Below are 25,406 nucleotides of genomic sequence, written 5' to 3'. Positions count from 1 at the left end.
CCTCCACTGTTGTGATTCCAAGCGGGGAAGTTGCTTGCCTCCACCGTGGAGGGTCATTCCAAAAAAATGGACTCCAGTGAGCGTTTTTTAAACCTTTTCATTATCATTTACTTTTAAGTTTTCTGTAATAAAATTACTTTCCTAAAGATTTCAGAAAAGCTATTGATGTATCCTGCCTCACTGAGCCTAAGAGCTGGAGGGACCAGAGTGGTCGCGACTTCCTCCCTCATTTCACAAATGAGGAAACCGAGGCCCTGAGAGGCCACGGGACTTGTGGGCACCTCACACGGAAACTGGCGACTGACACATGCCAGACCTGCGCCGTGGGCACCGGCTCCCACCTAACACACAGACCAGCGGGTAGACAGACAGACGGGCAAACAGGTACAGAAGTAGGGAACTAGGAGCAAGAGTGACTGAGAAGAACACATTTACACTTTAACTTCTTTTTCAAGTGGAGAAAAGGAGAAAATGGCTTATGAGAGAAAGGCATTTTGGGGAGCCAGCAATGCCTTGCAGATCTGAAAAGGAAATTACTCGGACTCTCTTGAAACATTAAAAGTGCACTTAACCAGAAAATATTAGGCTACACTGCCACACCTCACATTCTTGGCATTCTTGGTTGGCACGTGGACATGTTTGCAGGAAAATAAGGTCAATACAAATTAGACATTAGATTGCTTTATCCGTCACAGACGAAAAATGCCTACGGAAATTCCCTGTTGGAAAGTTACGTGAGGAATCCTCAGGATAAGGTTCTAAATACATTTACACAGAAGATGGAGGGAAAAAAGACAACTCCATTCCAAATACACAAGTCCCAAATATCCAGGCAGGGTTCTGCTGAACAGCCGTGTCACAGCGAGAGTCCCTGAGCCTCTTCCCCATCATCTAGAAATACGCATCCTATCAATTTTGTAATTAATGGTTCCCTCTTATTAGAGCCTTTATTAAGGCTGCTTTCCCCCACGTCCCCCGGCCCACTAGAGTCCGCCAGCAACACATCTCGGTGGGAGCTGTCAGATCTTCCAAAACACCTTCTTTTTATAGAGAACGTAGGCAATGAGCACCCACAGTGCAGACGCGACTATGTTCTGAGTTAGATGCTCTTTGTGGGACTGGCTGTCCCCGAGCTTCCACTGGAAGGGGAAGTAGCTCTCAAACACCTCGTGGCCAACGTACACCAGGATAGAATTCATTCCTGGAGGAGAGATGCACAAGGTAAGGTGCCCCGGAGCCACATCCGACCATCTGCTTCATTCTGGAAATGTGACTTTGGTTCAGGGGAAAAAACAAGAAGCTCACACCTACACTGTTGCCTACTGCTAAAAATATGTGATGTGTGTATTAGATACTTACCTGTAAGCTGGATCAAAAACTAAGAAAATTTTTCTAACTGTGTAATCCGTGAACACTAAATCTGCAAGGAGAGCCAAAATTACGAGTTTCTATTTTCTAGACCGAAACTTGAGGTCAGAAAAATGTAACTATCACAAGAACCATAGAAATGATTCTGGTCTCTCGGTCTTCATGTAGAATTGCATTGATGTTTATCTCTTGATATTTCTTGCGCATAATCTGTAAGGTAGTAGATTTACATTCAGAAGGCAAGCAGGACCCATTGCTGAAGCCCCAGAAGCTGGGCACTAGGCCCCGGCAGTTTCTGAGGCTCCACAACTCAGCATCGCCTAAAGAAACAGGTGGGAGGGCGCCTGGGTGGCTCAGTCAGTTGAGCATCCGACTTCGGCTCAGACCATGCTCTGCTGTTCAAGCCGGCATCAGGCTCTGTGCTGACACCTCAGAGCCTGGAGTCTGCTTCAGATTCTGTGTCTCCCTCTCTCTGCCCCTCCCCCACTTGCACTCTGCATCTCTCTCGAAAATAAACAAACATTAAGAAAGAAAAAAGAAAAAAGAAAAGAAAAGAAAAGAAAAACAAGTGAAGCTTGGTTATGACCCCACAATGTAAACAGATAAAATGGGTGGACAGTTTCGGAACAGGCCACAGACGTCCTGCATGTGGCCTGGGACAGCGTGGCCCCAGCTGCTTTCTCCCTCAGTCTGCATCATGCAAACCTGCCACTGAGGCCAGGGGCCCGAGGCCGCAGTACTGGGCGTGCTCAGGGTCTCTGGGCTGACCCACTTGGTTGCCATCATTGGCTCCGGGCTTAGAGGTGACTCACCTGGGTAGAAGAACGGGGTCCCCGTCCACAGTCCCTTCACGTCCACAATGGGATACAGGACGAGCAGGATGAAGAAGGCAAAGGAGCTCAGTGTGGTGACATACGAAATGGACCTGCGAGGCGAACGAGGGGTTTCAGGGCTCCTGAGGAACGCATCCAGCGTCAGCAGGACCAACCCAACATGACAATGACATGGTTTGCTATACCTACCACAGATTCTTGTTTATTGGAATAAAGCCTTCATTTTCAGAAATTTTCGTCAAAGCAACAGAAATAAGGCCCTGAAATGGGAGGAAACAATGTTAGTTTTTTATATTATCTCAAAAAACCACTTTCAAAACTGGAAAATACGTTAATTGCTTGAGGAGGACTAAAAATTGTGTTTTGTCTTTTATTCTTTTAACTGGAAAAATATTTTCAAGATGCGGAACTAAAGATATTCTCACAAAAATATTCTCCAAAAAATCTCCAAAGCAGCCTTCTGAGTTGAAGGTAAATTAACGGACGGAGAGGAAACACGAAGGCTAAAACGAACAGCCCAACTTCCAGCTCTGCCACCTAGAGACCTGCAAGCAGACCTCTGCACATGTGCTGTCCGCCCGGTCTCTCCGGTCTGGCTCCGCACCAACCCCACACCACTTCCTCAGCCATTCCTGGCCGCTGGCTGACAGCAAACACTCTTATTGACAAAGACATCTGGCTGAGAAAATTGACCTGAGAGAGTTTAGGTATAAAGATACGTTTCTCTCCATTACTCTACCGAAGAGCATAGCTACTGTGATGTGGCGACAGCCGCTATCCAGTGCTGCCACACATTTTATTTCCTTGCAATACATGTGTGGAAGGACCTTCAGTGAGGAACATAGGTACTTACTAGAAAACAACACCAGGCAGTGAATCTGATGAGAATGTCTTTGGTCTGGTCCTTGTAATACAAGAGTATTTTTCCCGCCTGGAGAGGAAAAGACAGATGACCAAGAGACCTGCTTAAGGTGGATTTGTATTCATGCTCATTCACGGGCCTGATCGCTCATCTGCCAGGCACGCTGCTAGATGCTGGGATTCCCAAGAGGGATGGAGCGTCACCCCTGCCCTAGACAACTGGACACCAAGGCGCAGGGGACGACTCAGGAGGGGAGGAGATGCCAGAGAGGAAATGCCGTCAGATTGAAGCTACGACTGCAGAGCAGGAAGGGCATCTGGGCGGAATGGAACAGCATGCCAAATGGCTGAGCTGCAGGTAATCGTCAAAGGCAGAGGGTTGGACGGGCGGGAAAGTGGTAGGCAGGTGGGCTCGAGGGTCTCCGTGAGGCACGGGCTTTCTCCCGTAGGTGAGAGGAGCTGAGCAAGGTCCTTCTCCACTCCCAACCCCCCAAAAAACCAGTAACGAGGGACAAGCTCTGACTAGCTTGCTAGACAGCCAGTCTGGCAACAGTACAGAAGGGGACAGGTGGAACTAGAGGCAGGGAAACACTGTAGAAACAGTACAATCTGGACTTTGCATAAAAATCCTCTGAAATTAGGAAGTAACTTCTGAAAGCATCAAAGGATAAGAAAACATTCATAATAATTTGTAATTAAGCTAAAATCTGTGAATGTTTTCTATATGCCAGTTCTTAGAATTTTACATAGATTAGCTTATTTAATCCTCTCAACACCGTCATAAGGTAGGTGCTGCTGAGGCACAGAAGGGGGAGCATGCCCGAGGCTGCCCAGCTGACAAGTGCTAGAGCCTCTGAACCGGACCCTAGGCTGCTCCCGCAGGCGCAGACTTACCTCAAGAGCAAACACAGGCATTAAATGAATGTATGTAAAAGTACCCACGTGAACTATAAAGTGCTATGGCAGTAAGTATAAAGCAGTATTTCTAAATATGAAATCACCAAAACGTATATGCTTTAGACCTGCACCATCCAATATGGGAGCCACTAGCCTCATGAGCCTATTTGAAATAAAATTTAAATTAATTAAAATTAAATGAAATTAAGGGTGCCTGGGTAGCTCAGTCGGTTGAGCATCAGACTCTTGATTTCAGCTCATCAGGTCATGATCTCACAATCCATGGAATCAAGCTCCACACTGGGCTCTGTGCTGGCAGCACGGAGCCTGCTTGGGATTCTCTCTCTTCCCCTTTCTCTCTATTCCTCCCCCACTCATGTGTGCTCTCTCTCTCAAAATAAATAAATAAACATTAAAAAAAAACACATGGGTGCCTGGGTGGCTCTGTCAGTTAAGCATCCAACTCTTTTGATTTTGGCTCAGGTCAGGATCCCATGGTTCATGAGTTTGAGCCCCACATCAGGCTCCGTGCTAATAGCTAACAGCATGGAGCCTGCTTGGGAATCTCTCTCTCCCCCGCCTCTCTCTGCCTCTCCCCTGCTCGTACTCTCTCACTCTTCAAAATACGTAAACATTTTTAAAATTTAATAATAAAATTTAATTTAATTAAAAGCTCTGTTCCTCAGTCGTGCTAGGATACCACATTAGAAGTTAAAAGCCACATGGACAACTAACATTTCCACTGTCACAGAGCAGTCTGTTAGTGCTGCTTTACAGGCCTCCTCCTCCAGTCAGCTCTGCTCCAACAGTAGTTTCAAACATCAATCAGGATTAGGGGCAAAAAGTCTAGGCTATTCGTAATTTTAGTGTATGTGCTGCCAGAGCAAGCACAGGCTATTCATAATTTTAACAAAATTGCACATAAGAAAAACCAAGAACCACCTGTACTGATTTTTGCATAAAATATGCCTAACCTGAAACCACACAAAGTGTACATGAGAGAAATGTGCCAAGTGACACAGAGGCTTCCCAACGTCACCGGATCAAACACCCACACAGTCCCTGAGGGACACCTTTTACCCCCAAAGTGCTGGGCTTCCATTGCTAAGATAAGCCACATGCATAATGAGAAGCTGGGGAGGCATACAGGACTTGTACAGAATTATTTCAATGTGCTAAGTTGTAGCAATGTCTAGTTCTGACCATGTGTCACGCATGAACGGAATGCATTATACCCCAGAAGATGTGCTCCCAGTTACTTAATGAAATGGCTTTTGAATTACTGATGAGTTAGTGATGAGTCATGAGCTATCAGAAAAATGTACCCTAATGAAATGAACAAATACCTGCACTCCTAAAAATGCCATCACAATGGAGTTGATGGTCCCTAGGATTCCCTCTGGGTCGTAGGCCACCTCGGTGTGATAAAGCACCTAACAAAACAGAAAAAGAAGGCAGAGTCCACTGACTGTGAAATGCACACAAACAACTCAGAGACCAAATGCAGACTTGAGGACACTCCAGAATTCAATGTTTTTTGTTTTTGCTGCAGAGATTCACTGCCAATTTGTGGGGATTATAGGCAGAATACTTCTGGCCAACAAAGTGTGGGGTGTGGGACGCCAGAAGGGAATGCAGAGCCCGGGGAAGAACTGTGGTCCAGAGCAGCCCCTTCAACCTCAGGTGCCCGGGGACACGATGCGTCCCCAGCCTGTTCTAGCACTGTGTGCCATCCCTTCCTAACTGTCAGGCGTATTCCCTCTGGGCAACCCTACTGTCACATCAAAAAGATGTTCTTTCCTAACTTCTCTTCTGGCAAATAACATTTAAAAATATATCTGTACTGGGGCGCCTGGGTGGCTCATTCAGCTAGGCGTCTGACTCTTGATTTCAGCTCAATTTGTGTTATGGTTAGTGAGATCCTGCCCAGCGTCAGGTTCTGTGCTGACAGTGCAGAGCCTGCTTGGGATTCTCTCCCTCTCTCTCTGCCCCTCCCTTGCTCATGCTCTCTCTCTCTCAAAATAAACATTTAGGGGTGCCTGAGTGGTTCAGTCGGTTAAGTGTCCGACTTCAGCTCAGGTCATAATCTTAAGGTTCATGGGTTCAAGCCCCGCATCGGGCTCTGTGCTGACAGCTCACAGCCTGGAGCCTGTCTTCAGATTCTATGTCTCCCTCTCTCTCTGACCCTCCCTACTCACGCTGTCTCTCAAAAATAAATAAAAAACATTAAAAAAATAAACATTTAAATGTGTGTGAAAAAATATATATTACTTTATTAATAAAACAAATATTGCAGAAACTGAAGAAATTTGGAAATAAACAGTGTAGTGCATGCCACAGTGCATCACCTAGTTATCCCCCTGCCCACCCTCTCAGCACTAAAGCACTCGTTCTCCAGCTGGTAGAAACATTAATGGCCAAAAAGCTCTCAGCCAAGTCCATGTTCTGGATCTGTCCCTGACTGAAGAGAGCTGCCTCTCCAGGAGCCACACGCCCTTACTGGGGGCAGTCCATAACCACCCGGGGTAGTCCATAACCACCCGGGGTAACAAGGGCCCAATCCCTCACTCCAATTCAGAGCGAGTGTGAAGCACCGGGCACAGCCCCCCAGGAGATGGTCCAATGGTCCCTTGTGCACGCCCCTGCTCCCTTTGGTCCCGGGCAGGTGTCTATCCCAAAAGGAGGGCCTGCAAGCTCCCTGCACATGAATCTCGGCCTCAGAGTCGGCTGCTGGAAGTCCGACCTGAGCCACAGGAGAAGGCAGGCTGCCGCGTGCTGGACACGTGCATTCGCACTTTCAAACCCAAAGGAACGGATGCACACATTTAATGAACGTTAAAGTCCCTAAATCAGCCAGCTTCTCAAAAATTAGTCCCCATCACAGTCTGCTAAATAGTTTCCAGTTGGCCAGCCTCTTCCATTTTCCTTCACTTCCGACCCCCCAAGTGCCTAGTTCCAAGTGCAAGCAAGGCTCACTCACGGCCGACGAAGGATGCTGGTAAATGTGGTTGTCGCCCAGAAGCAAGCGGTCAATGTAGCCAGCAGCTCCTCCGGTACAATTTGGATACTTCCCCCAATCTCCAATGCCACCAGGGCCGAGATAACCTCTGGGAAGGAGAACAAGTGCTTCACTGACAAGACCTAGAGGGCATCAGGGCTGCAGTGGCACCTCCTGCCGCCCAACAAGTGGCCTCGACCACTGAGACCCGCAGCGCCATGTGCCTTCAGCCATGCTCCCTGCGCTAAGGTGGCAGCCCTGCCCGCGGTCACATAGACCCTGAAAAAGCCTCACGAAGACATTCCTCTGGACTTCCACCCAATTCCCCTCCGGATATGTGCTATGCCTCAAAGAAGAAAGAGGGACAGAGTTCCTCTGGGTAATCTGCGAGCTATCACAGCAGAAGCTCCGAGCTGGCAGAAAATAACATGCAAAAAGGGATTTCGCCCATGGGCTCACTTACGTAGGACACCCAGGGACAGGCAAGCAGAACGTCAAGCCCAGCCAAATGCTTTCCAGCGTCAGAATGCAGAGCCACTGGGGCCAGCTGAAAACGATGTCTCGAAGGGAAAAGCAGCTTCTCTCCTGAGTGAGGCACATAAGAACACGTATGAAGCAAGCAGAAAAGGAAAAAATATGCGTATATGTATTTGGGAAATTCCATGTAATTCCTCTCTGGCCTTGATGGTAGCAATACAGAAATAGATGCATGTTTATTTCATATGTATTATATGGTCTAGCTGCCCCTCTCTATGAAATACCACAATAAAAGATTAGTTAAAAAGAAAGCACTGGATAATTCTACCCCTATACCTAAGAGAATTGAAAACAGATGTTCCACAAAAACTTGTACACAAATACACATAGAATCTTTATTCATACTAGCCAAAGAATGAAAATAAGTCAAATGCCCATCAATTGATGAATATATCAGAAAGGTGGGACATTCATAAAATGGAATATTATTCAGCAGTAAAAAGGAATGAAGCACTAAAACATGGCACAACATGCATAAACTTTGAAAAATACACTAAGTGAAAGCCACTAAACAAAAAAGACACATATTACATAATTCCAGTTATAAGAAATGTCCAAAACAGGTAAATCTGCAGACACAGAGAGTAGACGAGGGGCTGCCCAGGGCTGGGGGAGCCGTGTGGAAACGGCACGTGGCTGGTAGCGAGCACGGGGTTTCCTGCGGGGTCACGAACATGTTCTAGAACTGGACAGTGTGGATACTGCACGACTCTGTGAATAGACCACCTGCCACTGAACTGCACACTTCAAACTTGCGAGTTTTACAGTATGTGAAATATAGCTCAATAAAAGTGTCATTTAAAAAGCAATTAAAAATACATTTTTAAAAAGGAAAGTGAAATTTAAACTTTGGAAGCTATCCTGATTGAAAGAAGGAGTATAGCCCACTTATACTTTCTTTTTTTTAATTTCTTAAAGTTTATTTTTGAGAGACAGAGACAGCATGAGTGGGGAGGGGCAATGAGAGAGAGAGAGAGAGAGAGAAACAGAGAGAGAAAGAGAGAGAGAGAATCCCAAGAAGGCTCCACACCACCTGCACAGAGCCCAACGTGGGGCTTGAACCCATGAAACCTGTGAGATCATGACCTGAGCCGAAACCAAGAGTTGGATGCCTAACCAACTGAGCCACCCAGGTGCCCCTAGCCCACTATTCTTGGTGTCACACCCAACCCCTCGCTCTATCATGGTGGCCGTGGAGAAGCCTCCACAGACCTGAGGTCCCACACGTGGCTAACCAAGCCCACGTCCGTGTCTAGTCTCACTTCACCTCAAGAAAAGCTGTAGCAAAGGGACTGCACACAACGGCAGAGTGGGCAGAGCAGGTGAACAAACAGGGAGCCGACCCCCTCCAAGGACAGAAAACTGAACAATCATTAGAGGAAAGGCCAAGAGAGTGGGGGGTTCAGTGATAAATTTGCTAGTTATATACACAGACTAGAAAACAAATACAGCTTTCTAAATGTATTAAGTAGGATCCCAAGTGGAAGAACTTAAACACTTCTTCCTCAATTTTTACCTCTACTAGGGGGAAAAAAAGCCCACCTGAGTAAACTCACTGAGCAATTTATATTAAGATAGAAATCAATCACAAGGGGCGTCTGGGGGGCTCAGTCAGTTAAGATTCCAACCTCAGCTCAGGTCATGATCTCACAGTTCGCAGTTCGAGCCCGGCATCAGGCTCTCTGCTGACATCTCCGAGCCTGGAGCCTGCTTTGGATTCTGGTTTCCCTCTCCATCTGCCCCTCCCCCACTCATGCTTGCTCTCTCCTCTCTTTCTCTCTCAAAAATAGACATTTCAAAAGAAAAAAAAAAGCAATCATGAAAGAAATGAGACTCTCACATACTTCCTACAAATTAGAAATACTAACTAGTCAAGGACAATACTGTCATTCTCCTCCATGCTACCTTGGCATTTTTCCTCCAAGTTGAATCTTCACATCATCTATATAGATACTGAGATGTTTCGTGAGTTTCTTTCTATATGTCTTATACTACAAAGAATTGAAAAATTGGCAGTAATGCCCCAAAAGACTGAACTGGCAAACCGGATGATGGTGATATTATTTAATGCCGTCAAAATGCATCTGATCACTGGACACTTAAAATTTTTTTAAAAGGGTAGATCTTGTGTTTTTCCCCCACAATAAAGAAAAACAATTAGTATAAAGTCTACAGGAAAATAACTAAAGGGAAAAATAATGCATTTGACTAACAGAGTTAAATCTACTGACATATAACACTGTGCTCAGAACTAAAGAAGGTTCTGAAAACCATACAGTGATTGCTGTATTCCCATCCCCCACAGTGTTTAAAAGCAGGTTTTCAGGACACCTGGGTGGCTCAGTCAGTTAAGTGTCCAACTTTGGCTCAGGTCATGATCTTGCGGTTTGTGAGTTTGAGCCCCACTTCGGGCTCTGCTGACAGCTCAGAGCCTGAAGCCTGCTTCAGATTCTGTAACTCCCTCTCTTCTCTGCCCCTCCCGTGCTCACACTCTCTCTATTTCTAAAATAATAAACATTTAAAAATTTTTTTAATTTAATAGAAAAATTAAAAATTAAAAAATTTTTAAAGTAGGTTTTCTCACCGAGGCACAGCTTTCAGGCACAGGTTTGGCGAAGAGGAGCTCCAACCCGGCAACGACGAAGTAGGTCACCCCCAGCCGCTGGAGCACACCTGGGATCCGCACCTTGTCCCAAGACACTGCAAAGGCACACGTTAGGTACAGCGTTAGCCAGACTCCTCGTCCTGCCCAAGACAACACTGTGTTTTTCTAAGGGGGGACACATACGTCTGTTGCACTTAAGGATACTTTGAAGCTGCTAGAGATAGAAATACATATGGGATTCGGCTCAAACTCACAGCTGAAAGTGGCCAGCTGGGACATGGGGATAAGAACACGTGTGTTCCTTGGGTGTGGGACAAAGCAAGGACTACCTGGGCCCTGAGGTTCCTCCCCTGGCCCTTTGTCACGCCAGGTATGGGTTCAATCAGCCCTCAAGTCCACCAGCAACTTGGAGAACCAGCACAGGCTCCCTGCCCTACAGGCTACATGACCACCTCACTGGACAGGGAGACCATGTAACAAACCCTACAATGTATCCTCCTGAGAGCTGTGGCCCACTTTTTGGAGACCCACTGAATCAACTGTTATGTGACACCTTTCCTTATGACGCCAAATGGAAGTGACCCCTACTTCCTCCTAATGTGCTTCTGGTTCTGAAGGGACCACCTGGCTTTTGTCCAGGAAACTGTCTACTTTTGCTAATGACACTGTAAGCCCCTTAAGTACAGCGACCACCACTTTCCCTGACTCTGATGCTGGTCCTAAGCACAGGGTGTGTGTCCTTCCCTCAGCCTTCCCGTGTCGCTCACACTGCTAAACAACCTTTGCCAGCAACCCAGCGGGCATACGGTGATGACCAAGGCTGACTGAACTACTACACAACAGCCTTACTATGAAAGCGGACGAATCCAAAGAGGCAGGAGGGCAGGGTCTAAGAACCAGGTGACCAGACCTGGCTCTACTCTGTCCCTGCACTTAGAAGATCCACAGCAAGCCCCTCAATCTCTCTGGGACTCAGAGTCTTCCTTTGGAAAGCAGATGAATTTGAGTGGTCTTAGAAGCCCCTCCCAGGTCTGAAGTCCCAAGATAATAATAATGCCCGAAGTTATACAAGCATGCTTACACTTTTCTAATAACTGTTCTTTTTGCAGGCACCTGAAATGAAGGAATTATATTTCTTTTGAATTATGATATGTAGTTTTCCTATTTCAACCTGAATATACACAAACAGAGGGGAAAAACACTTACACGGACCAAGGCAGTAATTGGGGTTCACAATGAACACTCCTATACAGATTAACAAGAAACTCCTCCACGCAATTTTCCCCAGCAATTTGAATTTTGAACATCCTCGCTGCAGTATGGAAGTCATTGATAGAAAAATTGAAGATCCCATAATAAATACAAACCTAAAATAAAAAAGCCAGCTATTAAAAGGTGGCCACTTCTAGAGTGGTTTTAATTTTTTGTCTATATATTGTCACTATTTTATAATCTATTACATGAAAGAAGCAACACCTGATTTTCTAAAGCAGCTAATTATTGAAGTAACACTGGAGGAAGAATCAGAAGGTAACCCTGTTGGACTATATGGTTTGTGTGCCTTCAAGTCCTATCTTGGAAGGAAAATTCTTCAAGGCTGAGTGCAGTTTCCGAGAACAAGACTTCCATTTAGTTGTCAAAAACAGAAAATGATGAAGACGACGCTATAATCCACATACCCCAACATTCACTAGCACACCTCCAAAGTCCTTGAAAAACAATGCATTTCAATCATTTCTAAATTCACTCTTTCACCTGAACAAAAAAAGGAAGTCTTATTTTTTCTAATTTTTTTTCTGAGCCACCCACCTCTTTTCCTTCTTTTTACTGTACTAATCTTTTTCTTTAAAAAAAAAAGTCAGAATAGCAATCTTTCTACTTATTTATTGGGTGTGGGGTTAACAGAAGATGAGTTTGCTTTCTTGGTGTCCCCTGGCTTCCTTTCTTGAGGTCATCCAACTGGATAAAAGTGTCGAGTAACAGGAACAGACACACAATTCCTGTAAGGAACCTTGTAAAGAATATATATAAATAACGACCCGGTCTTCAGGCATACAAAACTTCCTCCTACCCAAACCCACCTCAAAAAAGAACGCTAGCTCCCCTGAAAAAAAAAAACCCTGATTTCATACTAGTGATGAAATACAAGGGACCAAAGACCTAAGCCAGTAGCCAGTACTACCTCTTAAAGGTGGAACAAGGTCACTCCAAGAGGCACAAGCAAAGACACAAATTCTACATTGTACAGGACATCTAGGTCCCTTAACAAGGTGAACAAACCACAGATGGTCAGAGATGGAGTGGGTCACTCCAGTATTATTTTACATTTTAATTTATTACTATCATTACCCTGTTACATTCCTTATCAGAACTTCCTGATGTCAGTACACTACATTTCTTTCAGGAACTATGACTTTTATACTGATTTTCAGGATTAATGAGATTTAACTACATATTCAGAATTTATGATTTCCTACAAGATTCCAGGTCTTGTATACCGTATCTACACTAACAAATGTTTCCTTTGAAATCACTCATCTTTGATAAGCAGGTCTTAGGCAAGACCTATGCCAAGTATAGGAACTATCCAGTGACACCAAAAGGACCTTATGAGGGCAGACACCGTCACCAACATAGGCCTGTGGCCCAGAACTCCAGGCTGGTCTCAGAGAAAGGCTCCAGCATCTGCTGAAAAAACAAAAGCTTTGGATGACCTACGGAAGAGCTGGTAGGAGAATGCAACTCACCACGGGAACACGAGGTCGGCCACCGTGAGCCCTGGAGAATAACACAAGCACAAGAGTAAGGAAAAGGACCCTAGAATATAAATACGTCCTAAGTCTAGATTGGCACCATTATATACTGATATATATGGAAAATAATCTCATATAGAGAGCTCACAGAAAAACGCTGTAAAGTAACACACACAGACACTCCCTGGGGACTTTGCAACAGGTCACTAGGCCTGGGACACTTCCTAAGAACATAACTGGGCATGAGAGAGCCAAAGTAGCAGTGTGTGGACAAGTCTGTCACCTTCGAGCAGTGTTCCTCAAAATCCATTCTTAAGCCAGCTACTGAGCCAGATTCACAGCCATTATTCAGCACCACTCAGACCAATCTGAGTTCAGTGGCACCCCTGAGGACGGGGAGAATCAGAAGACAGAGCTCCAATGTGGCTGGAATAAAAGGCATATCCGAGGCCCCTGGGTGTCTCAGTTGGGTAAACGTCCAACCCAGGTCATGATCTCGTGGGTATGTCAGGATCCGTGCTGACAGCTCAGGGCCTGGAGCCTGCTTCGGATTGTGTGTCTCTCTGTCTCTCCCTGCTGTGTTCTGTCTCTGTCTCTAATTCAAAAATAAACATTAAAAAAAAATTTTAAGAACTTTAAAAAAAAAAAGGCATATCTACATATGACAAAAATTATTTAGAACTGAATTCTGCAGAGCGCCTGCAGAGGCCCACGGTCCTGCAGCAGAGCCTCGGGCGTCTACGTGTTGCCACAGCACTCCAACAAGAGCAAAAGCAAGACCAAAACAAGAGTTAACAGAATCATCTGAAGGGCAGGGGCTCAGCGCTCAGAGGAGGCTGGTGGGGCCCTGTCTTTGAGCTCCCAAGGGGATGCTGAGAAGCTCTCTTGCCCACACTCGTCCGAGGGTTTCTACACAAGCCCTGCTGCCCCAAGGAAACACCTTACCATTCCAACTCGAGTGTTTGAAGTACCAGTATTTTCCTCCTCCATAATTCACGAAGACCATGAGGATGAGAGCTATCCTGTAAAGCAGCAAAGGGCACACTTTCAAGGCTTGCACATGTGACAAGGAACGGCCCGACTGTAAAAGACACACTTATACTCACAAGGGGCAGTCACAACACAGAAGACACTTACAGAGCAGGAAGCCATTATTTCTAATCAATGCAGGTAAGGCCCTACAACACAAAGCCCTTCTGTTGCCACCATTGCCAACATAACTTTTTTTTTTTTTTTAGAGAGACAGAGCATGAGTGGGGGAGGGGCAAGAGAGAGGAAGGGACAGAGGGTCCCAAGCAGGCTCCACGCTGTCAACGCATAGCCCGGCATGGGGCTCAATCTAACGAGCTGTGAGATTGTGACCTGAGCCGAAATCAAGAGTCAGATGCTTAACCGACTGAGCCACCCAGACGCCCCTCAGACATGATTTCTTAAGAGAAAGTGACACTGATGCTAAATTGTGTAACCTGAAAATAAAGCAAACATCTCCCATCACTCAGTTTCACACTAATTACTCAGATGCCTCAGGCTAAAGAACTTTAGGAGAAGGCATATGGTTGGTTAGAGCTGAGGGCTCAAGTCAGGGGCCCTCCTCTCTAATGAGGGCATGACTCTCATCAGTTACCTCTGTAACTATAAGACAGGAAACACATCTGCTGCTGGGACTACTGAAGAGAATAATGTTTACCCTGGAACTTAACCAGTGCTTGGCATATTCTAGGCATTTAAGAAATGTTAGTCTACCTGCGAACATCTCATTTCCAAAAGTGGCAAAATGAGAATTAAAAAAAGAAAGAGGAGGTGCCTGGGTGGCTCAGTTGGTTGGGTGTCCAATTCTTGGTTTCAGCTCAGGTCATGATCTCACTATTTCATGGGTTTGAGTCCCGAGTCCGGCTTTGTGCTGGCAACGCAGAGCCTTCTTGGGATTCTCTCTCTCCACCCCTCCCACTGGTGCTGTCTCTGTCTCTCTCAAAAATAAACAAACCTAAAAAAAAAAAAGAGGAATATGATAAAATAGACTGAATACATGACTGTTTGATACTAATTCTGCAGGATACTGAAGAATGAAGATTTCAGTGTGTCAATGAGGTTACTGCCTAGAATCAAATCCCGGCTGTCCCGCTCAGTCCCCAGGTGACCTCGGCCAAACTACCTAACTCTGTGGCCTAGTCTCTTCATCAGTACAACAGGCATATTAAAAGTTGCTACCTCATAGGGTTATGGAGAAATTGAATAAATTATGAAAAGGAGAAACAGTGCCTGGCACAGGGCGAGAATTCAGAAATCATTAGCAATGTGCATTACTCTCATTATTGCTTGGCTTCAAATACCCACCCCAGGAGCACTCAGCATCTGGGGAGGCTGGGATACAATTACAAGTTATCACTAGAGTTTAAAAGACATCCGTGGGCAGAAATGGAAGCCCTGACACCTAGATGCTTATTTTCAGCTATATATATTTTTTTAAGGTTTTACTTTTATTCCAATTATCATACAGTATAATAATAGTTTCAGGCACACCAGTGATTCAGCACTTCCATACAACATTGGTGCTTATCACAATGCACTCCCCAATCCCCGTCACCTATTTCACCCATCCCCCCCTCCTCATCGCTGGTAACGGTCAGTCTGTTCTCTATAGTTTAAGAGTCTGTTTGCCTCATGCTCTTTTTTTAATCCCTCATTAGTATTGCTTCTTAAATTCCACATATGGGTGAAATCATATGGTTTTTGTGTTTTTCTGACGGGCTTATTTCACTTAGCATCATACTCTCTAGCCCCATCCGGGCCATTGCAAATGGCTCAGCTATACAGTTTTACACTTTATTTTCAGAGCTGGGTCTTGGCCCCCACTCTTCTACCTGAACTCTAAAATAAAAACAATTTGTTGTAGGACTTTGTGGATTTGCTACCAAAAGAGCCTGGTATTCAAGCTGTTCTGCTAGCAGTGCGGAAGGGCCAGGACACACACCCGAGAGAGCTGGTGCTTCACTTCCAGACTGGCACAGCCTCTCATTTGTCAAGCTGCTGATGGGATACGGGGGTGGAGCTGGGGGTGGTCGTGGGGCCCCGTGTGCAGCTGCCTGCCCACGGATGAATGACCTTACTTCAACAGAACCTACATACTAGTGGAAACTGGTTCTGGCCATACACCTCGGTCCTCTCTAGCAACTATTACATTTGCTATCATGACAGTTTTTGAGAAGGAAGTAGCTACTGATTTATTTTTAAAGCAAGAAATCCTGCCCACCCTACAAGGTAGAGGATATGTAAAACACCTTAAGTCAAAAGTGTGTTTATGTGCAAACCTGTGATCCTGGAACACCTGTGCCCACCACATCCCAAGGGAGCCCCACGTACCCCCTGAATGTGTCTACACAGCGGAGTCGCGGAGGTGAGGCGGGTGGACGCCATGCTTCTGGTTGACTATCACCACCGAGCGAGTCTGCCCTGCTCGGAGACCCCAGCTCCTTCAGAAAAATGGGGAGAGAGACGTGCCTGTTGATAATGCTAGCGAGTGAATGTCAATGATCTGTATTTTAGGGGAGAAATGAACAGGATGGAGAGCTAACACTCATCCTAACAATCCTTTAATTTGCTTTTGTAGAGATCCCACCTAGAGGCTTAGTTTTCCATATTATTTGGTTTCTGCACCATCTGCTGAGCCTGCAGCTGCCACACTGATCGATGACACAAGGAACCCGCCCACGAGTGCATCTGGCATGAGGCTACAAGTACGTCCACAAATGGACAGGAGAAGGTCCATAATGAATTTAGCACAAACAGAAAGTTTAAGTGCCACAGGAGGCCACAGATTTGTAGACTTCTATGGATGTCTCTTAGTTTTTTGTTTTAACCTTGACACCCCCTACTTAACTGGATTAGTTCAACAGTGCTGCCTGCAGAGTGAAAAAATGTCTCCATGCCATGCATACAATGCAGCCCAAAGTTCCAACTCACTAGGAAAAAGAAGGGGATCCTGCCCTTCTCCAGAGCCGAAGAGAAGGCTGCTTGCTCTTTATTAAGAATAAAGAACACAGGGCCTGGCCTTCTATAATATAAATAACATTAATTAAACCAGATTATAGGTATACTAGAGATTTATAAATTCCAAATCTAGAAAACCACCCAGACCACACATGATGCATTCTAATAACTCACAGAATTGATTAGGCGATCAGTTTCTCGTGTATTTATTGCTTTAGAAATCCAATTATGAAAGTCATCCAAACTGCAAATAGAAAGCTCAGTTAATTTATTTCCTTTGGCAGAATTTTCAAAATGATAGTACAGTAAAAGTAAAAGAAAATTAATTTGAAGTTAACATTCATATTAATTCAAAGAATTAATAAACATTTTAAAGTATCATTCTGTGTGGTTGATCTTACTTCATCCACACTCCCACTCTCTGCCCCCTTTCCTGCCTTAGATTATTTTAAAGAATCCCAGACATGGTATCATTTTATCATTTTAGTATGGATCCCTAACAAATAAAAGACCTTTCTTTAAAAAACAGAACTGTAGTTTCATTTTAAAATACTATCGATAATTCCTAGTATCAACAAATAACTGGTTCAATGTCTGTCTCCTAAGTTTTTTCTACACTTTATTTGTTCACATAAGTATCTAAATATGAACCATATGTTTAATGCAAATATTATTTCTTCTCTCTTCTCCGTACAACTTACTCTTCTTTCTACTGCATTCGGCACTGATAACATCACGATCACATGAAAAATATTAAAACAGAGACATCTAAGGAAGGGTGAAAGGAGAACTTAAGATATTTAACAATTAGAATTTTTTAAATGCCCTTATTTTCTTGTACATCCTTGTCTTCCCAGTGAAAGGTGAGAGACACTGTATTCTTACTACTGCCTCCGAGTCTTCTGGCTCAGACAGACCTAAGCACCTGACTCCCACGGGCACGCTGCAAAGTGATAAGCCAGGGACAAGGGACTGACACGCGCCCGCAGAGCGTCCTGTCTACAAGGCTGCAAAGGCAGGATCACATGCGATTCCGATTCCACAGTGGAGCGAGATGTGATTTCTCCCCCATGCAAGAGCTCAAGGTCAGCGACCGGTTACTTTAGAAAGTGAGATCACAGACCCATTCATATTGAAAGCACCAAGTGAATACACTATAATAAACTGGAACAGTATCTGCATCTTACCTTATCAGAACACTGACAAGACAATACCTTAATTCAAAGAAATGAAACCCCTCTACTGAAATTACACTCTGTCCCCAAAAAGCAGTTAAGTGAAAACTCTGCTTCTGAGCAAGAAGTAATCCTTTTGCCCCTCCAGACCCTGGTATTTCCGGGGTACCCAAGGGGAAGAGGGCCAGACTGCACAGACTCCCTGTAACTTCTGGGTTTCCCCAGGTGGTAGACTTAGACTAGGTTTTCTTTCTTCTAGTTTGGATATGGCTCACCCAGAAAATCTTGTGATCCTTCGGTTCGTGAATTCGAGCCCCAGTTCTGAGCTGTCGCACAGAGCCTGGACCCTGTTTCAGATTCTGTGTCTCCCTCTCTCTCTCTGTCCCTCCCCCACTCACACTCTGTCTCTCCTCATCTCTCAAAAATGAATGTTAAAAAAATTTTTTTTAATCTTGTGATCCTTCTTAAGACCCTAACACGCAGAGCATTCAATCAGTCTTATTTCTTTAAAAATATGAAAGAACTTTCCTTTGAAAGGTGATCCGTCAGGCCTGGATCTATTTTTAATATTTATTTTTGAGAGAGAGAAAGAGAGAGATAGAGCACGAGCGAGGGACGGACAGAGGGAGAGGGAGACACAGAGTCTGAAGTAGGCTCCAGGCTCCAAGCTGTCAGCACAGAGCCTGACACAGGGCTCGAATTCACAATCCACAAGATCATTACCTGAGCTGAAGATGGTTGGATGCTAAACCGACTGAGCCACCCAGGCACCCAGGACTGGATCTATTTTACTTTCTTTCCTTTTTATTTTTCCAGTCTACTTACTAATTCACTCTCACCAGACTCCCCATTAACCAGGCAGACGGAGGAGAGGAAATCCCCTTGCCAAGCTGCCTGCCTGTCTCAACCAGGGCAAAGTGAGTCCCTGCTGAGGTGAAAAGGTCCGGCACCCCATCTTTATCTCTGTGCCAGATGCCCAGCAGGCAGGAGCTGGGACGCTGCACCAGAGGCCAGCCTTGAGGCTCAGCCGGAGAGGGGACGAAGAACACAAGGGGGCAGCCGCCTCCTGAAATCAGCCCAGGCCTCTACGGCTCACAACAAAAGCAGGCTGTGAGGTTCTTTCTGGAAATGCCTTCTCAAGCATCTTCTATTTCTTCAGCCATTTGGGAGGACTGAAGTTATCACTTCTCTGAACTCAGGGACCATCACTTCCTGTATATTGGTCCCTGATACCGAGGAGTAGACTAGGCATAAGCATTCATTTAATCAAAGGAAAACAGTCATTTAAAGGGTCAAATTATCCTGAATATCCTTTTTCTATATGCTACTCCTCCCAGCCGTGCCCTCCCCTAACATGTGCTCACCTCATTAAGAACTTGAGAAAGGAGACTGCAATGATGATCACCACACCGACAAGGAAAGCGACACACACAGCTGGAAAAATCAAAGAAAACACGGTATCACCAAAGTGTCATCATAAGCATCGAAGTTGTCACGTCACTACATTTCATCTGTAAGTGAAAAATGCAAACACAAATGGAAACAAGGGAGGGGAAAAGCCTATATTCTTATGCTAATTTTCCTACACTCCTATAAACAATTGAGAACACTCATCCTCAGGGGAGTGTTAATTTTCATTGTGAAAAATATCAAACATCTACAAAAGAACAGAGATTTGTATAATAAGTCACATATACGCATCACCTAGATTCTAGTATTATCAAGATATTGTCTCTTGCTTCATCCATTGCTACTCTCCCTCTGCTTTTTTTTTTATGTATTTATTTTGAGAGAGAGCGTGAGTGGGGGAGGGGCAAAGAGATGGGGAGAGAGAATCCCAAGCAGGCTCTGCACTGTCAGCTCAGAGACTGATGCAGGGTTTGATCCCATGAACCGTGAGATCATGACCTGAGCCAAAATCAAGAGTCAGACACTTAACCGACTGAGCCACCCAGAGGCACCCCTTGCCTATAGTATTTTTAAGCAAATCCCAGACATCATGTCATTGCCTCTTTCCATCTTCTGTATGTATCTCTAAAGCACAGACCTCATAAAATACACGGTAGCATCCTGACATGGCTCACTGAGAAGGCTTCTGTAGTCATCTACCGAAAAGGCACTGCCTCTACCTAGTCTTGAGAAAACATGTTGCACTTTGCAAGCAAGTACAAATAACAAAATAACTGGCCAGTCCTCTTCAAAAGTGTCAAGGTCATGGGGAAGAAAAAAAAAAAAAAGGCTGCAGAGACCTGACAACTAAAAGAGCTCTCTCAAACGTAAAAAGTAAATATTAAAAATAGATGCAGGCCTGACAGATCACCTTTCAAAGACTGTATCCTGGACCAAAAAGGGGGCCTGGAGAAATCGGAGAGGCCTATATACATCAGTTAATAGCACTATACCAATGTTAGCGTCCTTGTTTCAATCAAGGATGATTGTTGCAACGGCGTAATTGTACTATGATTACATAGTTTGGGGATTTAGGGGAAGCTAGGAGAAGGGTAAACGGGAACTCCTTTTTACAACATTTCTTGTAAGTCTAAGATCATTTCAAATCAAAAGTTTCTTAAAAATGGACCTTCTGTTATATAATCACAATGTCATTAACAATTCCTTGGCTAACACTGGGCCCATATTCCAATTTCTCTATCTCAAAAATGTTTTTTTTAGTTAGTGTGTTCAGATCAGGACTCAAACCAGGTTCCCGTTTTGTATTTGCTTATCATGGCTCATTAGTCACATTCAGTCATAAATAGCCGTTGACTTGTTTGAAATAAGTCATCCATTAGTCTCCTGTTCTAGATCTGTCACTATGTTTCCTCATGGTGTCACTAGACTTGTTCTTCTATTCTTCAAAGGGGAAATTAGCTGTAAAGGCTTGACTAAAAATGCTCAACTCTTTTGGGCAAGAACGCCTCACAAATGGCACTGTGTCTCTCCCACTGTATCACAGCAGGAGCACCTGCTGCGACCGTCCACATGCCTGACGCACGTGTTCAATGCGGGAAGCCTGACGTCCCCTCTCGTGTGATGCTTTCATCCACTCATGACTTCTGCCTACATCAATTCCTCCATTAAGGATTAGGATATATTCTGTCATTCTGTCACATGTATTAGCTGGAATTATTTCCTAAAGAATTTACCCTCATCACCTCAAACTATGTAGTTATCCTAAAAATACAATTAAAATAGGAAAATGGGATGCCTTGGTGGCTCAGTCGGTTGAGCATCTGACTTGATTTCAGTTTGGGTCATGATCCCAGGGTCATGGGACTGAGCCACGCATCAAGCTCTGCACCAAGCGTGAAGCCTACTTATGATTCTTTCTCTCTCTCTCTCTCTCTCTGCCCCTTTTCCCCCTGCTCACACACATAAACAAAACAAAACCAAAAAATGGGAAAGGCAGGATAAATGCTTAGATATTTTGTTCAACTGACAATTTTAAGTCATTCCAGTTAACATCAGATGGTCCTTGGTATCTCCAAACACAACCAAAGTATTGTATTTGTTTAGGAAAGGGGCTTTGTTTTTGTTTTTGTTTTAATTTACTTATTTATTTTGAGAGAGGGGAGAGGTGCAGAGAGAGAGAGAGGGGGAATCTTAAGCAAGCTCCATGCTGTCAGTGCATAGCCCAACTTGTGGCTCAATCTCCCAAAACATTAGATCATGATATGAGCTGAAACCAAGAGCAGGAACTTAACCGACTGAGCCATCCAGGTGTCCTGGGCTTTGTTCTATTTACTTTCATAATGAACTCCTTGGTTTTTGTACATACAATGTATTTCTATCAATGACATTCCTTATTATTTTTAGTGCTGTGCCATGGTAGCCCTTTCTTTTTCTTTTTTCTTTTTTTTTTGGTTCTTACATTCTTTTGACCTGACCCTACAGTCTTCAAGGCTTCATTATGGACAGTACTTACTAAGGCTCTTGGGATTTATTATATTATCTAATGGGCTCAGACTGACAGATTTTCTTCAGTGGAGTTTTTAGAGAATGAACAGTCCCTCCTTATCCTAAGGGACTTCTGGACGGTCCACAGAAAACACACACAGAAAATACTGTGCCCTCTATCCTAAAAAAAGGAAAGATACCTGACAGTCATTTGCCCTATTTCTAGTTTGTTCTCATTGCATTTACTTTTTTTTTTGGCTTATTTATGCCTCATAATTAAACTAAATAACATCTACAAGAATATGGTGGTCATATAATTTTCTTATATATCACATAATTTTCTGAGTATACACCAATAACACAATAGGTACATTATAAATATACCATAACTAAATAAGACAGAATACCTGTAATTCAGGTTTTAAAATACACAAAGTGTCGCAAACAGTACTCAAAAACTAAAAGCTTTGAAATACAAATTTTTAAAAATTAACAAAGAGCATATACGTACGAAGGTTACTGTCAATTGGATTCTTATTGACAACTAGGTCACAAGCAACTTCACTGACTCCATTATGGACGTGCTTTACCAAGAGTGAATAGTTTCCAAATTCTCCAAATTTATATTCCAGCCTATAAAGATTTGGTAAAATTAAGACAAATGGTTAGATTAGGAAATAAGGAGTTGATAACGTCATCAAGGCAGAGTGACAGGCATTCCTGAGTACAGACCAGGAAAGATATTTTAAAAGTACTGCATTTTGAAGGAAGGAAAAGCTGAAAACCAAATAGGGAGGAAAAAAACAGAAAATGCAGATGTCGGCAGATCACGTCAAAGCAGGTACAAACCAACAAACTTCCTTCTCTTCCATGGTGTCATTAAGTCGCAGGATAGATCCATGCTGGGTGCTCACAGCAACCGCTGCAGTGCTAGGCTTCCCGGGTTTTCCACTCCAGGAAACGTTTACCAGAATCCGGAATGAGCACTGAAAGGCAGAAGCACAAGCAACTGTCAGAGGTGTTTGAAAGTCCATTGGCTGTTGGAGCACATGAACACCCACCCACCTGGAACCCGAGGTGACTTTTCCTCGTATTTATCATTTAAAAAAAATTTTTTTTAATGTTTTTATTTATTTTTGAGACAGAGAGAGACAGAGCATGAGCGGGGGAGGGGCAGAGAGAGGGAGACACAGAATTGGAAGCAGGCTCCAGGCTCTGAGCTGTCAGCACAGGGCCCGATGCGGGGCTTGAACCCACGAACGTGAGATCAGGACCTGAGCCGAAGTTGGAGGCTTAGCCGACTGAGCCACCCAGGCACCCCAATAATTTTTAAAGTTTATTTTTGAGAGACACAGAGACAGCGCAAGTGGGAGAGGGCCAGAGAGAGAGGGAGACAGAGAATCCCAAGCAGGCTCCATGCTATCAGTGCAGAGCAGGATGCGGGGCTTAAACCCACGAATCTGTGAGGTTATGAATGAGCCGAAACCAAGAGTTGGACGCTTTAAGTGACTGAGACATCCAGGTGCCCCATTTTCCTTCATACTTATAAAAAAAAACCTTTAAATTCCAAACATTTAGATAAAATTTGCCTATATATGTGTTGCTGTACAACCTTTATGCATCAGGTAAATTTTTCACATAATTAACAAATACAGCATATATTGCCTTGTATTCCATTGTGTTACATATTATTTAATAAGTAAGTTTCCATCCTTCTACCTAATTTGCATACTTAAATGTTTTGCTGGTTGCATTAAATACTAAAAATGTATTTAGGCTGCTTTCAAAGCTTTTTCTATCTTCTTGTGTATAATTTATGTAAATTATGTCTTGAAAGATCAATACAGAGGCATCTGGGTAACTCACTGGGTTAAGCAACCAACTGCTGATTTTGGCGTAGGTCATGATCCCATGGGGTTTGTGAGATCAAGCCTCATGTTGGGCTCTGAGCTGATGGCATGGACCTGCTTGGGATTCTCTCTGCCAATAACCTCCCTGCTTGTGCTCTCTCTCAAAATAAATAAAGGAAAATTCAAAACAAAAGATAAACATATATAATTATACTTATAATTTATGTTATACATGATTTATATAACATACTGTTTTCAAAGATCTATATATGATCTTCTTTTTTCAAATTTATTTTCAGAGAGAGAGAGCATGCATGTGTACATGCTAGTAAGGGGCAAAGAGAATCCCAAGCAAGCTCTGCACTGTCAGCGTGAAGCCTAACTCAGGGCTCGACCTTTATGAACCATGAGATCATGACCTGGGTGGACATCGGGAGTTGGACACCTAACCAACTGAGCCATCCAGGCATCGCTACACATGATGTTCTTATTCCTTTAAATTCTTTCCCTAAAATAAATTTCGAAAAATGACACTACCGGATAAAAAAATAATCATTTTAATGGTTCTTGTTATATGTGCTCAAACAGTGCTCAGATAAAAATTGCAATATGTTTGCTCCTAATTAGTCTTACCAAGATTCAAAAATTTTTCTTCTTTTTGTTCATGTACTAAATATTTATGACATCACAGTATTAAGATTACATTTTTAGTTATTAGATTAAATACTTCAATATTCTTCTATTTTGTGTTTCTGTGGTGTGAACCGTCTGTGAGACACCAAATCCCCTTGAACATGATCTTAGAAACACATCCTCATGGTGTGCAATACTGAACTTTTCATTATCTCAGATATTTCCCCATCTCGCGCTTTCCTCTTCATCATGTTATACTGCTTTTAGTTACAAGTTTTTAATGTCTTACATAGTCTTACTCTTATTTCTTCTATTACTTCATTAGTTTAGAAATGTATTCTGCCTTAAAAAAAAATGTATGCTGCCTTTTTTAGTATTTTTTTAAGATTGTGGAGGTTATTTTAACTTGAATCCATTTGGAGAGTTTGCTATCTCTCCATTTAACCATTATTTTCCCTCTAAAATGTCATCATTGTCTTTATGTATGAATTCTCCTGATTTCTCAAGAATAAAAACATGTCATGATAAATAAATCTTTCAGTATGCTAACTTATTCTACTTGATAGAATTTAAGATTTTTGTACCCACATTGATTAGAAAGAATAACCTGCATTTCTTTGCCAAATTTTAAGATTAAACCCTATCTATACTGCAGAATAAATCAGACATCAAGTCATCATTTCCAGGGGGAAGGTTTATATTTAGGTTAGTTTATATAAACTGAGAATTATTTATTATTTGAAAATGTAGAAAAAAAATACATATTCTTTAGGTGGAGAAAATTCCTTAGAACTTCCCAGCCTTCCAGATTTCTTCCTTTCTCTTTTCCTTTCTTTCTTCCTTCCTTCCACCCTTCTTTCCTTTTTTAGGGGGGGAGGGGTGCCTGGGTGGCTCAGTTGGTTGAGCATCCGACTTCAGCTCAGGTCATGATCATGCAGTTTGTGGGTTCGAGCCCCGTGTCGGGCTCTTGTGCTGACAACTCAGAGCCTAGAGCCTGCTTCGGGTTCTGTGTCTC

The 25,406-nt window shown here is 43.6% G+C and overlaps 2 protein-coding genes across 2 annotated transcripts in view; both read right to left on the bottom strand.

Annotated features, from left to right (window-relative positions):
• Window positions 1-446: 446 nt before the first annotated feature.
• Window positions 447-14,694, bottom strand: LOC115289503 (heparan-alpha-glucosaminide N-acetyltransferase). Its single transcript, XM_029936767.1, has 12 exons — window positions 14,596-14,694; window positions 13,798-13,874; window positions 12,847-12,877; window positions 11,306-11,466; window positions 10,079-10,194; window positions 7,421-7,542; window positions 6,940-7,066; window positions 5,306-5,392; window positions 3,055-3,132; window positions 2,391-2,461; window positions 2,181-2,293; window positions 447-1,201 (listed from the first exon to the last, which is right to left on the bottom strand). Exons 2-12 carry the CDS (start codon window positions 13,856-13,858, stop codon window positions 1,020-1,022), a joined length of 1,149 nt encoding a protein of 382 aa, XP_029792627.1. The 5' UTR covers window positions 13,859-13,874; window positions 14,596-14,694; the 3' UTR covers window positions 447-1,019.
• A 100-nt stretch (window positions 14,695-14,794) lies between these two features.
• Window positions 14,795-25,406, bottom strand: part of LOC115289510 (heparan-alpha-glucosaminide N-acetyltransferase-like) — a 14,244-nt gene continuing 3,632 nt past the window's right edge. Inside the window, exons 2-7 of the mRNA XM_029936778.1 lie at window positions 22,758-22,894; window positions 22,420-22,541; window positions 19,379-19,448; window positions 17,014-17,083; window positions 16,213-16,322; window positions 14,795-14,836 (exon numbers count right to left, since the gene is read on the bottom strand). Coding sequence (XP_029792638.1) covers window positions 14,821-14,836; window positions 16,213-16,322; window positions 17,014-17,083; window positions 19,379-19,448; window positions 22,420-22,541; window positions 22,758-22,894 — 525 coding nt within the window. The 3' untranslated portion in view covers window positions 14,795-14,820. The remainder of the gene's footprint in view (window positions 14,837-16,212; window positions 16,323-17,013; window positions 17,084-19,378; window positions 19,449-22,419; window positions 22,542-22,757; window positions 22,895-25,406) is intronic.

Source organism: Suricata suricatta, chromosome 1, assembly GCF_006229205.1.
Source record: "Suricata suricatta isolate VVHF042 chromosome 1, meerkat_22Aug2017_6uvM2_HiC, whole genome shotgun sequence".
Classification (NCBI taxonomy): domain Eukaryota; kingdom Metazoa; phylum Chordata; class Mammalia; order Carnivora; family Herpestidae; genus Suricata; species Suricata suricatta.
Note: the sequence above shows the minus strand (reverse complement) of the source record. Positions and strands in the feature narration are given on the sequence as shown.

What these genes read in the sequence shown, in the direction of transcription:
- LOC115289503 (XM_029936767.1), bottom strand. Translation starts at nt 13,858, where the DNA reads ATGGTCTTCGTGAATTATGGAGGAGGAAAATACTGGTACTTCAAACAC. An exon ending in CAAACACTCGAGTTGGAATG is followed by an intron (nt 12,878 to 13,797) that starts GTAAGGTGTTTC and finishes GTTATTCTCCAG; the next exon opens with GGCTCACGGTGGCCGACCTC. An exon ending in ACCAGCATCCTTCGTCGGCC is followed by an intron (nt 5,393 to 6,939) that starts GTGAGTGAGCCT and finishes CTGTTTTGTTAG; the next exon opens with GTGCTTTATCACACCGAGGT.